The sequence below is a fragment of the Cetorhinus maximus genome, chromosome 14, assembly GCF_964194155.1.
Source record: "Cetorhinus maximus chromosome 14, sCetMax3.hap1.1, whole genome shotgun sequence".
NCBI classification, from domain to species: domain Eukaryota; kingdom Metazoa; phylum Chordata; class Chondrichthyes; order Lamniformes; family Cetorhinidae; genus Cetorhinus; species Cetorhinus maximus.
This window is the reverse complement of record NC_135892.1, coordinates 19470703-19483533: the sequence shown is the minus strand read 5'-3', so window position 1 is coordinate 19483533 and position 12831 is coordinate 19470703. Positions and strand designations below refer to the sequence as shown.

Below are 12831 nucleotides of genomic sequence, written 5' to 3'. Positions count from 1 at the left end.
AGAAATCTGCCAATGGGCGCTCTACTACTGTCTACCGCAAGCCCATCTTCACTGGTCAATATACATATTGAGATTCCTACAGTTCCACACACTATAAGATTGGCCTTCTCAGCAACCTTGTAAATAGGGCCTGAGCTATTTGCTTAACGTGCAAGCTTATGGTGAAGTAGGGCGCATCAAAGCTATCTTGCGGGATAATGGCTACCCTGATCAGATCATTGCTCACCATATGTCGTGCAAACTCATGAATGGGCTGAAGGCCGCTTCTTTCCGCCCTAAAAAGTGTCCAGTCTACCTCACTTTACCCTGGAAGGGTAAGGTGTCTGAAAACTTGGGAACAGATGTAATGCATGGACCTGCTACTTCTGCCTGCAATGGGCAGGGCCCTGTGAGTGAATATATATGGCTTCTAGCATGTGTAAGTGAGCCATATTGTGAGCCCAACTAATGATCTTAAATTGGTTTTCAGTGTAATTTCTCATGGAAAGCAACAAAGATGTTTGCGAGAGCTGGGCCTAGAGGGGATCCCGTGGCAACACTATCTATTTGGTCAAACAATTGAACTCAACTGCAAGGATTGCTGAATTCATAAGATGAATACAGATTTGACATTGGTGGTGTGTCTAGATCGCCATAATATTATGACACAGTGTAAATTCCTATGGTTTCCTTGAATGATACATTGGTGAATAGGCTAGCAATGTTGAGTGAGCACATGGACACAGCATTGCTATCAATATGCAAGTCCTGTATGAGTCCTTGAGTTAACAATATTGTGTCACTATTTGAAGAAAAGCAAGGCCTTTTCCCTGTCATCTCATTTTCCCTTAAAAGCTTCTGAGATTTGAAGAAAATTTTTCACTCCGTGTAAGATCAATAGAAGCAATTTGTGAGGGGGTTAGAGCTGCAGAAAATATAGGTATATAGGTGGTGGTCACTTTTATGCAGTACATGCGTGCCTAAAGGTGGGATGTATGTTTAAAAAGTAACAAGTCTGCCCCAGGCAAATACAGGCCCGTTAACCTAACTTCAGTAGTGAGAAGATCAATTGAAAGAGCAAGATGGAGGAGTCAATGAAGGAGCTAGCATTGATTTTAAAAGAGGAAGGTGACACCTAAGAAGCCCCCTCTAGTGTTAGAATGTTGTAAAGTTGATATTAAGTGATTTATTTATTCTTTCAGGAATGATTCTAATTAAACTAAAAACCCCACAAATCCAGGTTAGGACATGGAATTGGTAAGAACCTGATTTAAAAATTGGAAATGCACAGAACTTGAGTGGCGCAATATAAAGTAGGAAGGATTTTTCAGTGGAGCTGAAATTCCTCTTGTTTCGAAACTACATAAAATCAGAGTAGACCATAGCTCATTTATACAACTGGGTAGACACCTGACAAATGAAATTGAGAAGGAATGAATATCAAGAATTGGACATGGGTTAAAAAAATGAGGGTTGTATGGGGCATTAACAGGTTTGGAGTGCAGAACTTAAAAGGCTGAATTGTGCCATGGTGGGTGGAATCCCTGTGTTTACAATTCTAGCTAATCCCAAGGAGGAGGACTTGGACCATGAGAAGAAACAGGGAGCAACAAAATAATTCCACATAAGCATGTAAGTGACTAGAAAAAGTTAAGGAGGTTGGGTTTTGTTTCTTTGGAGAAACAGACTTTGAGATGACCCTATTTGTTTCCAAGAGCATGCAGGAAATTAACAGAACTGAGGTACAGTTGCTATGGCGAAAGGTTTAAATAGCAGAGGATACAAATTAAAAGGAAGGAAACCTGTGGAAGAAATTTTACTTAAATGGTGGTGATGCATCCTATAAGTCAGTCAGCCAAGACGGATGGTGTAAGTAGGTTCAAGATGATTGAATGTACTTTGGAAAGAGAGAATGGTCTAACCTCTGCTGAAGGAACAGGCTGGACCAAGTAAATATTGGTTCCTAAAAATTATTTTTCATTCAGTTTCTTGTAAAATACAATGACAAAGTTTCACGCATTTGCCCTGGCTAGAACGCTGTCCCAAAATGCTGTAAACTGGGATGATGTATCTTGTGTGTAGAATAAACAAATATTTACGGAACCAAGACTTGATTTAGACCATTGGCAAGCTGAGTTTTTGATCAATAACCCTGCACGCCTGTTCCTGCACCTCCAGCAGCCACCAAAATCTGGCATATCTGATCTTGGTGCACCTAACTGGTTATAAAGAATTGTGTAGCAATAACCTGAAATCCCTTTCCCAACAACATTATGGAAGCATATCAGCACAAGGACTGGGCTCATCATATTTTCAGGGTAACTAGTGATAGCCTTATCAACAACCACATTCTCAGAACAAATAAAACAGAGCAAGGACTGAACAAGCTTAATAGCATGGCCAGCTTGGGTTAAGCTCGTTCTTAATTTCCCGAAGTGAAATTAGATTTATTCACTCTTTTGAATGAGGCTTGCTCAGTTGGTTCAAAAATATAACCTTTTGCATAATAATAAGAATTAAGGTAGACAGGTGAGTCTACAACAACTAGGTTGAAAGGATTCTAAAACTAATTTTCATGTATGAATGCCTATATGCTTTTCAAATGCCTATTTGCATCAAAACTTTGGAAGCAAATGCATGTGAACAATGTATTGAAACCCATTTTTCCTTTGCCTTCTTTAGGCATGCAGATGGATCATTGAAGTTCTGGGATGCTTCAGCCAGTAAGTTAGTTAGATTCCTTCAAAATACTAGATGAAATGTTCTTCTCCAAGGGACAAATTATTGCGATGTCTTAAAACGCTTCATTCATGGACATCGTTGCAGGCAGTCGATATGATGACTGTATTTCTAGAGTTAGACCAAAGTCATTATATTGCACCATGTGAACTTGCCTCTCCCTTTCTCCCCCACCCCCAATGCAAGCAAGCCAGATTGTCTTCTGCTAAGTTAGGTTAAGCGTGTAGATAGTCTTATGATGGGTATTTCCAATATATTGTTTGTTGATTAAACCAATCAAATTATTCAAAATGCTCTTGGGGGAAGAAATTAATTTGCCATATTTTCTTTCAATAGCTGAAAGTACTAGTGTCTATAATACAACTTTAATCAAACTAAAGTCAAACATATATATTTGACAATGCTATGATTACATTTGCTCATTGAATTGTTCATTGTGTCAAGGCCTCAGTCTGTCTGCAAAATCTGACTTTGGGCATTTTTACCTCAGAACAACTGACCAATGCTTTCAACTATATTTTTTCCATTTATCAAGTGCACTATGGGAGCAGAATCACTCAAAGTCATGAAATTCTGCCTAGGACCTGATTTAAATAAAAATTTGAGGGAAAATGCAACTTGTGCTTGCCTTCATCATACTTCTAGCTTCAAAACTTAGCACCTTGTAGAAAGAAGCATCCACATTCATCAGTTTTCCTGCTTGCATCAGCTGCAAGTTAAATTCTGAGTTGCTGTCGTAAATTTGTAGGCCAAGAAGGAGTCAGAAATAATTGGATTAGGTCACAGAATCTTTACAGTGTAGAAGGAGGCCATTCAAGTCTGCACTGGCTCTCTGAAAGAGCATTCCACCTGGTCCCACTCCCCTGCCTTATCCCCGTAACCTTGCACATTCTCTCTTCTCAGATAGCAATCTAATTCCCTTTTGAATATCTCGATCAAACCTGCCTCCACCACTCAGCAAGTTTGTTCCAGACTCCGACCACCCTCTGGGTGAAAAAATTTTTCCTCACATCACTTTTACCCCTTTTGCCAATTATTTTGAATCTGTGTCCTCTTGTTCTTGATGCTCTCTTGAGTGGCAACAGTTTCTCACTATTTACCCTGTCTAAAGCCCTCAGGATCTTGAATACCTCTATCAAGTCTCCTCTCAGCCTTCTTTTCTCCAAGGAAAACAGTCCCAGCCTCTCCAATCTATCCTCATAGCTACGGTTCTTTATCCCTAGAATCATTGTTGTGAATCTCCTCTGTACTCCCAACGCCTTCACATCCTTGCTCAAGCATGGCGCCCAGAACTGGATGCAGTACTCCAGATGAGGCCTAGCTAGTGTCTTATACAAATTCAACATGATCTCCTTACTCTTGTACTCAGTGTTTCTATTAATAAAGCCTAAGATACTAAATGCTTTATTAACTGCTCTCTCAGCATGCCCTGTCATCTTTAATGACTTATGTACAAATACATTGAGGTCCCCCTATTCCTGCACCTCCTTTAGAGTTTCTCCCTTTATGTGTACTGTCTCACCATATTCTTCCTGCCAAAATGAATCACCTCACAGTTCTCTACATTGAACTTCATCTGCCACTTGTCTGCCCAATCCGCCAACAGGTCTATGTCCTTTTGAAGTTCAAGACTATCTTCATCACAGTTGACAATGTTTCCAATCTTCGTATCATCTGCAAATTTTGAAATCACGCCCAGTCTAGGTCATTAATATAAATCAGAAAGAGCAAGGGCCCCAACACTGACCCCTGGGGAACGCCACTACAAATCTTCTTCCAATTTGAGAAACAACCAAATGCTCTCTGTTTCTTGTCACTCAGGCAATTTCTTATCCAAGTGCCTACTTTCCCCTTTATTCCTTGAGCTAGAATTTTGCTCTCAAGTCTGTTGTGTGGCACTGTATCAAAGCCTTTTGAAACTCCATATACGCCACATCAACAGCATTTCCTTGTCAACCTTCTCTGTTACCTTCTCAAAAAACTCCCAAGTTAACTGAACATGATTTTCTGTTAATAAATTCATGTTGGCTTTCCTTAATTATCCTGCACTTGGCTAAGTGACTATTGATTTTGCCCCGAACTACAGTTTCCAGAAGTTTCCCTACCACTGAAGTCAAACTGATTAGTCTGTCGTTGCCAGCTTTATCCTTTCACCCTTTTTGAAATTGGTGTAACGTTTGCAATTCCCCAGTCCTCTGGCACCACCCCTATGTCTAAGGAAGACTGGAACATTATCACTAGTACCTCTGCAATTTCCACTCACTTCCCTCAGTACCCATGGATGCATCTCATCTGGTCCTGGTACCTTATCTAGTTTAAGTAAAGATAGCCTTTCGAACACCAACTTCTCAATTATAAATTCTTCTGATGTACCAGTTACCTCCTCTCTCACCTTGGCCTGGGTAGCATCTTCTTCCTTTGTAAAGACAAAGGCAAAGTACTCGTTTAATACCTCCACTATTTCTCCTGCCTCCATGCGCAAGTCCCCTTTCTTATTCCCTAAGCGGCCCTACTCTTTCTTTTAACACCCTTTTTATTATTTATATGCTAATAGAAGACCTTGGGATTCCTTTTTATGTTAGCTGCCAGTCTCTTCTCATGCTCTCTCCTTGCTTTTCTTATTAGTTTTTTTCACTTTCCTTCTGATCCTTCTATATTCAGCCTGATTCTCCATTGTATTTTCTATCTGACAACTATGATACATGTACTTCTTCATTTTCATCTTCACCCCTATCTTTCTCGTCATCCAGGATGCTCTGGGTTTTATGGTCCTACCTTTCCCCTTCAAGGGAATATACCTTGGCATTGCCTGCAATATTTTTTCTTTTAGGGTAACCCATTGTTCAGGTCTTTTCTGCCAACATCTGATTCCAACTCAATTGATTCAGATGCATTCTCATTCCATCAGAGTTGGCTTTCCACCAATTAATTATCCCTGCTCTGGATTGTTCCTTGTCCTTTTCCATGGCCAACCTAAACCTTATGATACAATGGCCACTGTCTCCTAAATGCTCTCCCATTAATATTTGATCCACTTGGGCCAACTCATTCCTCGGGCCCAAAAGCACCTGATCTCTCATTGGACCGGAAGCATACTGCTGCATAAAATTATCTTGAACACGTTCCAGGAACTCTTGCCGCTCTTGTCCCTTTGCACTATCCCTGTCCCAGTTTATATTTAGATAATTGAAGACCCTCATTATAATTACTTTGAAATTCTTGCACCTCCCTGTAATTTCTTTGCAAGTTTGTTTCGCTACACCCCTTCCATTAGTTGGTGGTCTATATACCACACCAGTAAATGTTATCGCACCTTTTTCATTCCTTATCCCCAGCCAGAGAAATTATGTCCTTGACCTCTCTGGAACAACCCGTCCAGGACTGACATGCCATCTTTAATCAATACTGCCACTCTTTCCTCCCCCAATCCCTTTACTTCTTTCCCTGTCTCTCCGAAGCATATCGTACCCAAGAATATTTAATACCTGCCCTTCTTGAGCATGGTCTCTGTTATAACAATAATAGCATAATTCTATTTGTCAACCTGTGCCTAGAGTTTGCCAATCTTATTAAACACACTCTGTGCATACACATTAACCCGGATTTAGGCTTTTTTACTCTCTGTCCCCCCACCCTCCCCGCTGAGTCTAATTCTGCCAAACTGTCCAAGTAATCTATTTAACTTGATACTACTCTCTGATATATCCTCCCTATCAATTAATACTTCTCTACTTCACACTGCCTGTTTCTCTCCTCTCCACTCTGAATTTCCCCTCGGGTTCCCAACCCCCTGCCAATCTAGCTTAAACCTGCCCCAAAAGCACTAGCAAACCTCCGTGAGTGCATTAGTCCCGGTCCTGTGAAGGTGTAAGCCATCCTTCTTGTATAAGTGCTACCTGTCCCAGAAAAGTGGTTAGAGAGCAAGATAGCCTTGGTATTCTTGCACTAGTTGCCTGTGCCTGTTAAATACTTTGGCGGTCACCCATTCCCTCTCTACCTGTGTACTACTTAGCTACGGTGTGACCACCTCTCTAAATGTACTATCGACATAATCCTCAGACTATGCACCTGAGTGGATGCACCACATTGACTACAGCCACTGCTCAAGTTCTGCAACCTGGAGCTGAAGTTTGTGCGGCTGATGACACTTCCTGCAGATGTAGTCATCGAGGGCACTTTGTGCCGCCACGACTTCCCACATCCCGCAGGATGCACATTCCACATGGCCGAGCTGCATTGATATCCTTAAACTTTTATATAAAGTGTTTACTACAGCATGGTATAATATAATTCATCTGTCACTCACCAGTCGTCTCCTTTGCACTGAGTCCAGAAAGGCCTATACTTATCAACTAATCAACTTACAGAACTCCTGTGATGTCACTTTTAGATTTTATCTGTAAGCCCCTGGCGCGTTCTCCGCTGCTTTATGGGCTTCTATGATGTTGAACCAAGCTCTTCCCCTGTAGCAAAAGTAAGAGCCAGATACTGGAGACTGAGGAAAGGTAGAAACAGAAAGGAGCACCTCCTTCCCCTCTTCACCAAACTCCCTCACTCACGAAGCTGCAACTTAAGCATTCTAATGTATCCAAAGCAGCACCCTGGTGCAGACAGGTTACTTTTAGGGTTTCCTAACTTTTTTGGTTTAGTTATTTTGGCTTCGGTGTTCCAGACCACTCTTATAGATGAGCTCCATGTCTTAATGAAAGTGTTTTCATGTTTTTAAGCTCATAGCATTTCCGAGGAATGAATGCGACCTTCAATTTATAGGCAGTTGATTATTGTACTATTCTCCCTGTCTTTGGAAGGTGGTACCATATCTTGTTTAGACTGTGACTAGAATTTAACTGACAACAGAATATCGTGTTAGCTTCTGGTGCAACTTTTAGATGGGTTTAATTCCTGGAGTGGATTTATTCTTGGAATGTAACCCAGGGAGAGGAAATAATAAAGGTAAATTGCTTGCCAAAGATATAATAGACCTCCCCATTGCAATTATTTTTTTTCTTAACCTTCAACCAAGTTCAGATGAACGGTTTAGTTTCAGGTTATTGGGAAAAAAACCTCCATAAACAGGGGAACAGGCCATTACTTGGGATGTGCAGAGGCATTAGCTGTGGCATATGCCAGTAAAGCAGTTCTTGGAAAAAACCCTCATGGTTTTATTTCCTTGCTCATAGTATCGTAGTATATAGAAGACCATTTAATTTGAACAGTGAGCTTTTCCCTTTCACAGATTTGTGGTGATGTACAAAATTTGGTTAATGTTGAGACCTGATGTTTTTTCTGAAGTGAAAGTAGTTTAATTTGTCTTACTGTCATTCACAGCTAGTTATTTCTACTCAAGAGACCGATCCAAGGGAATACTGCAGAACCGTCTCTTTTTTGAAAAAAGCTTAAAATTTGGAAAATTTTCAAAATTGGAACATTTGAAAGCATGTGCCTTTTGGGGACAGCAGTTTGGTTCTTTGATATTTACTGGCTGATCAATTATGGTATTTAGAACCAAGAATATTGTGGTCTTGTCATAATGAGCAAGTATCAATATTTAATATACATTGAGTAACTCTTAATTTGGGACAGATCTGTTAAGTGTTCTTTTCACATTTTCATTTTCTTGTGTATTAGTAACGTTACAAGTTTTGTATAAGATGAAGACATCCAAGGTATTTGAAAAATCTCGGAATAAAGAGGAAAAACCAAACACAGACATTGTGGATGAAGACCCATATGCCATTCAAATTATCACGTGGTGTCCTGAAAGCAGAATGCTGTGTGTGGCAGGTGTATCAGCACATGTAATAGTTTACAAATTCAGCAGACAGGAAGTGACAACAGAGGCTATCCAGGTATGATCTACAGTAATTAAAATGTACTTGCAGATATTGGATCCTTACTGATGTAATATTTAGTTGATTATATTAAAAGTAAATCGTAGTGCAGAAGACAACCCTATTTTTCTGGCCCCAGAAATCATGTTTTTGCATATACTCAGTGTATAAGTCAGCCATCCAACTGTCCCCTAACTTTCAGCCATGATATGCCATACTTGAGTTTGTAGTCATTCTGTTTTACTTACCAGTACCTTATAACTGGGTGCACAGGATCGGGTGGGTGATACAGGCCACATTGCGAAAATGCGTGGGAGTTTAAGACAGACACACTCTGCATCAGATACCGATGACATTTCAAAATGACAATCATCAACACCGGCGGTTCACTTTTATACTTGGCAGATAAGTCAACCCCCATTTTCCAAGGGATTTTTGAGGCTTCATAGGTTGACTTAAACGCTGACATGCATGGTACAATGAGGTATATGTACGTCAGCTTGTAACCTTGCCTGATCATGAAGTTTGGAGATAGTTCATAGAATCATACAGGATAGAGTTCAGTCAATCTTGCTTACCCTTGAAAAAGCTATCCAATCAATCCCCCTCTCCTGTTCCTTCCCCAAAGTTCTGCAATATTTTACCTTTTCAAGTATATGCCAATTCCCTTTTAGAGGTTACTAACCTTTCATACCATACGTTTCAGATCATAACTTGCTGCAGAACACAAATTCTTTCTATTTCACCCCTGGTTCTTTTGCCAATTATCATCTATCTGTGTCCTCTGGTTACCAACCCACCTGCCAGTGAAAAAAGTTTCACCTTATTTACTTTATCAAAACCCTTCATAATTTTATTAAAAATTAAGTGACATTGAAAATCACATCAAGATGCATCAGTGGCAGCCTATCAAAAATGGGTCACAGCATCGAAGCACATAGTTATTCTGAATTGTTTGGTGGGACAATAAACTAATGTGGTAATTCTCCATCAGGAAATGGAGGCCTGAGTTTAGGCATTCAAGCTTGCTGGCTCTAAATCCACAAGTGGTGAGAGCCCAAGCTGTTGTAATGTTTATGCATATTGTCTTTGTTCTTCACATCAGTCAGTTTAGAACTCATATTGTGAACTCTGCTGCTCTTGACTTAAATTGTGCACCATTGCTGTGCAAACAATTAGGAGAGTTAAGTTACTTTTCATCATGATGCTTCAAAAATTACATTGCATTGTGGTGCTCATTGTGATATAACTAAAATTATTTAATCACCCTTGTCTTTCATAGCTCTGTACTTTATAACTGTTTAGCCTGATGGAATGTTAATGGAAATTCAATTAACTGAATTTTGATTAATAAATACCATCTTGTTTGCTTCTGTTAAATCAAAGTACAGTTTAGGCTCCTGGATATTGAGTGAGTAGATTACAACTGTGCAATAGTGTCGCACCCTTTCTTTATTCTCTCCTGTTCAGATGCTTGAAATACGATTGCATTACGAAATAAATGATCTTGAATCACCGGACACTGATCAAATACCAACATTGGGGACGTCATGTCCGGGACCAAACTCTCAGACTGCAAACTCTCAGTCTCATCCCTCTACAAGCAGCAGCTCATCAGATGGTCTCCGCGATAATGTGCCCTGTCTTAAGTGAGTATTGATCCACCCAAGAAAATTGAGGTTGACCTTGATAAGTAAAATTCTTTTTAAAAAGACTTGCTTTTACACATTGTATTTCATAACTTCAGGATGTTCTGAAGAGCTTTGCAGCAGCCAATTAGGAACTTCTAAAATAAAACCAAAATACTGTGCATGCTGAAGATCTGAAATAAAAGCAGAAAATGCTGGAACAACTCAGCAGGTCCAGCAACATCTGCAGAGAGAGAAGCAGAGTTAACGTTTCAAGTCCAGTGGGACTCTGCTTCAGAACTCTCAGGCACTTTAAAATGTCATCATTGCTATAATGTAGGGAATGTAAACGGTGATGAGAAAAATAGCCAAATGATCTACTTTAGATGCTCTCTCTCCACAATTGCTGCCTGATCTATTTTTGTGATTTGATTGATGGCACTGGGGATAACTCTGCTGCTTCTCTTCAAAATAGTGCCATAGGATCTTCTACTCCCAACTTGACTTAAAATTTCATTTAAAAGAAAATGCCTCTGACAGTGCAGCACTCCTCTCCCCCCACCCCCACTGCATTGGAATGTCAGCCTAGATTGTTATGGAGTCTGACTTTGAGGCAAGAGTGCTACTAACTGAGCCATGGCTGACACATAGTAGAAATAGTGTGGATTGTAAAATATGCCCAAGGCGCAGATTTGTTTTGAGGACAACAAACTGCTGTATGTCATTTCTAGCAAGCATAAGTGAGCCACGTTAAGAGCTCCATGGATTATCTTAATTTGGTTGTAAGTGCAGCTATTAGTGCACTCAGGATTGTTCAGAAAGTGCTGCCCAATTGCTGAATCACATCTAACAGTAAACATTTGTTGGACTTGTGTAAGAGTAACGAGCTCCCTAGCGACATATATGATGGGATTCATCCTCATGGTTCACTACATCCACGTGTGTATGGGCTGCCTAAGTTACACAAAAGTGATGTCCCATTACGCCCAATTTTAGTAATGACCGATTCGGCGCAGCATGAATTGACCAAATAGTTGAGTGAATTACTGTAGCCAGTTCTTAGCGAGTTTGCAACGTACGTGGTGAAGGATTCCTGCATCTTCGCTGAGACTATATGTGACCTACATGTTGATAGCAATGCCTTGTCTATGTGCTCGTTCAACATTGTTAGCTTATTTACGAGCGTGCCACTGAAGGAAGCCATCGACATTTGCGCCACGCCACTATATCATGATTATCTGGACAAGCTGCCATTTTCTGCATTTGTATTCGTTTAGTTTATTAACTTAGCAACTTTGTGTAGTTTAGTTTTAATGACACCATGTATGTCCAAATAGATGGTCTAGCCATGGGATCCCCTCTAGGTCCAGCAGTCACTCACATTTTTCAGCTTCTACAAGAAATACAGTTTTGATGGAATGAGCCCTAACCGGTGCATGTTTCCTATACGTAGACGAAATGTTCATGATCCTTGAATCTGCAGCTGCATGTAAGGATTCCCTTACACACCTTAATACGCTCCATCCCATCCTCCAATTCACTTTTGAGATGGAGCAGTCTAATACGCTCCCTTTCCTCAATGTGCTAGTTGAGAAATCAGCTAACGGGTTCTCCACTGCTGTCTATCGCAAACGTATTTCACCGGTCAATATACACTTTGGGACTCATATAGCTCCACGTGTTAATGTTAGCAACCTTGTAAATAGGGCCCTAGCCATTTGCCTTGCAAGCTCGACGCAGAAATAGAGCACATCAAACCTATCTTGCAGGACAGTTGCAATCCCAATCAGATCATTGTTCACTGTGTATCGCGCAGTCATAAATGGGCCAGGGGCTGCTACTTTCAGAACTGAAGAATCCCCAGTCTACTTAAAATGACCCTGAAAAGGCAATTTATCTCAAAAACTTAAAAACAGATGAATCAAGCCATTAATGCATTGCTACTATGCGGTGGTGACATGAATGGTATTTTTCACTAATAGGATGCTGCAATTAATCCAAAAAGACATTCTGCTTACCACACAATTGAGCAACGCCATGTATGAATTTCATTGCCACTGTGATGCCAGCTGCATAGGCCATACATCCCAACGATTGGCTGACTGAACGAAACGGCATTCTTCCAGCTGTTCTAAATAGGCAGAGTACAGATTGTACTCAACCAGACACATTTGCAAAGCGCAAAACAAAATATCTGCTGTTAGGGGCGATTCCATGATTTGGCAACACTTCCTGAACAATCCTGAGTGCGCTAATAGCTACACGAATAGCCAATTAAAGATAATCATTCAAGCTTGTAATGTGGCTCATTTATGCCTGCTAGAAGCAGCATCCATTCATATGCAGGGACACGTTCTTTGCAAACAAAAGGAGTATTCTCAAGCCTTGAACATTTTTTAATTACCCAGAAGCATGTGAGCCTATAGTTCCCCATTGCTGTCCCCCTGGCACTTGCCAACCAATCAGCACCCCTTTTCTCTTGTGATATAAATTGTGATCATTTGAAATTTGCCATTCTTGCGTTTGTCCTGATGAATGCAAGATGAAAAACTTCAGCACCATCTCTGTTTTCAGCAATATTCAAGTTCTGTACTGCCAAGCAACTACAGAGGTTTAATGCTTTGGCAACTGAAGGCATGGCCCCTAATGGTGGA

The 12831-nt window shown here is 40.5% G+C and overlaps 1 protein-coding gene across 5 annotated transcripts in view; it reads left to right on the top strand.

The window, feature by feature from the left end:
* The window catches only part of stxbp5a (syntaxin binding protein 5a (tomosyn)), a 193094-nt gene that overhangs the window by 112700 nt on the left and 67563 nt on the right, over positions 1-12831 (top strand). For all 5 annotated transcript variants that reach the window (XM_078556629.1, XM_078556631.1, XM_078556630.1 and 2 more), the window contains exons 14-16: positions 2662-2702; positions 8347-8567; positions 10020-10198. In XM_078556629.1, the coding sequence (XP_078412755.1) occupies positions 2662-2702; positions 8347-8567; positions 10020-10198 (441 nt within the window). The remainder of the gene's footprint in view (positions 1-2661; positions 2703-8346; positions 8568-10019; positions 10199-12831) is intronic.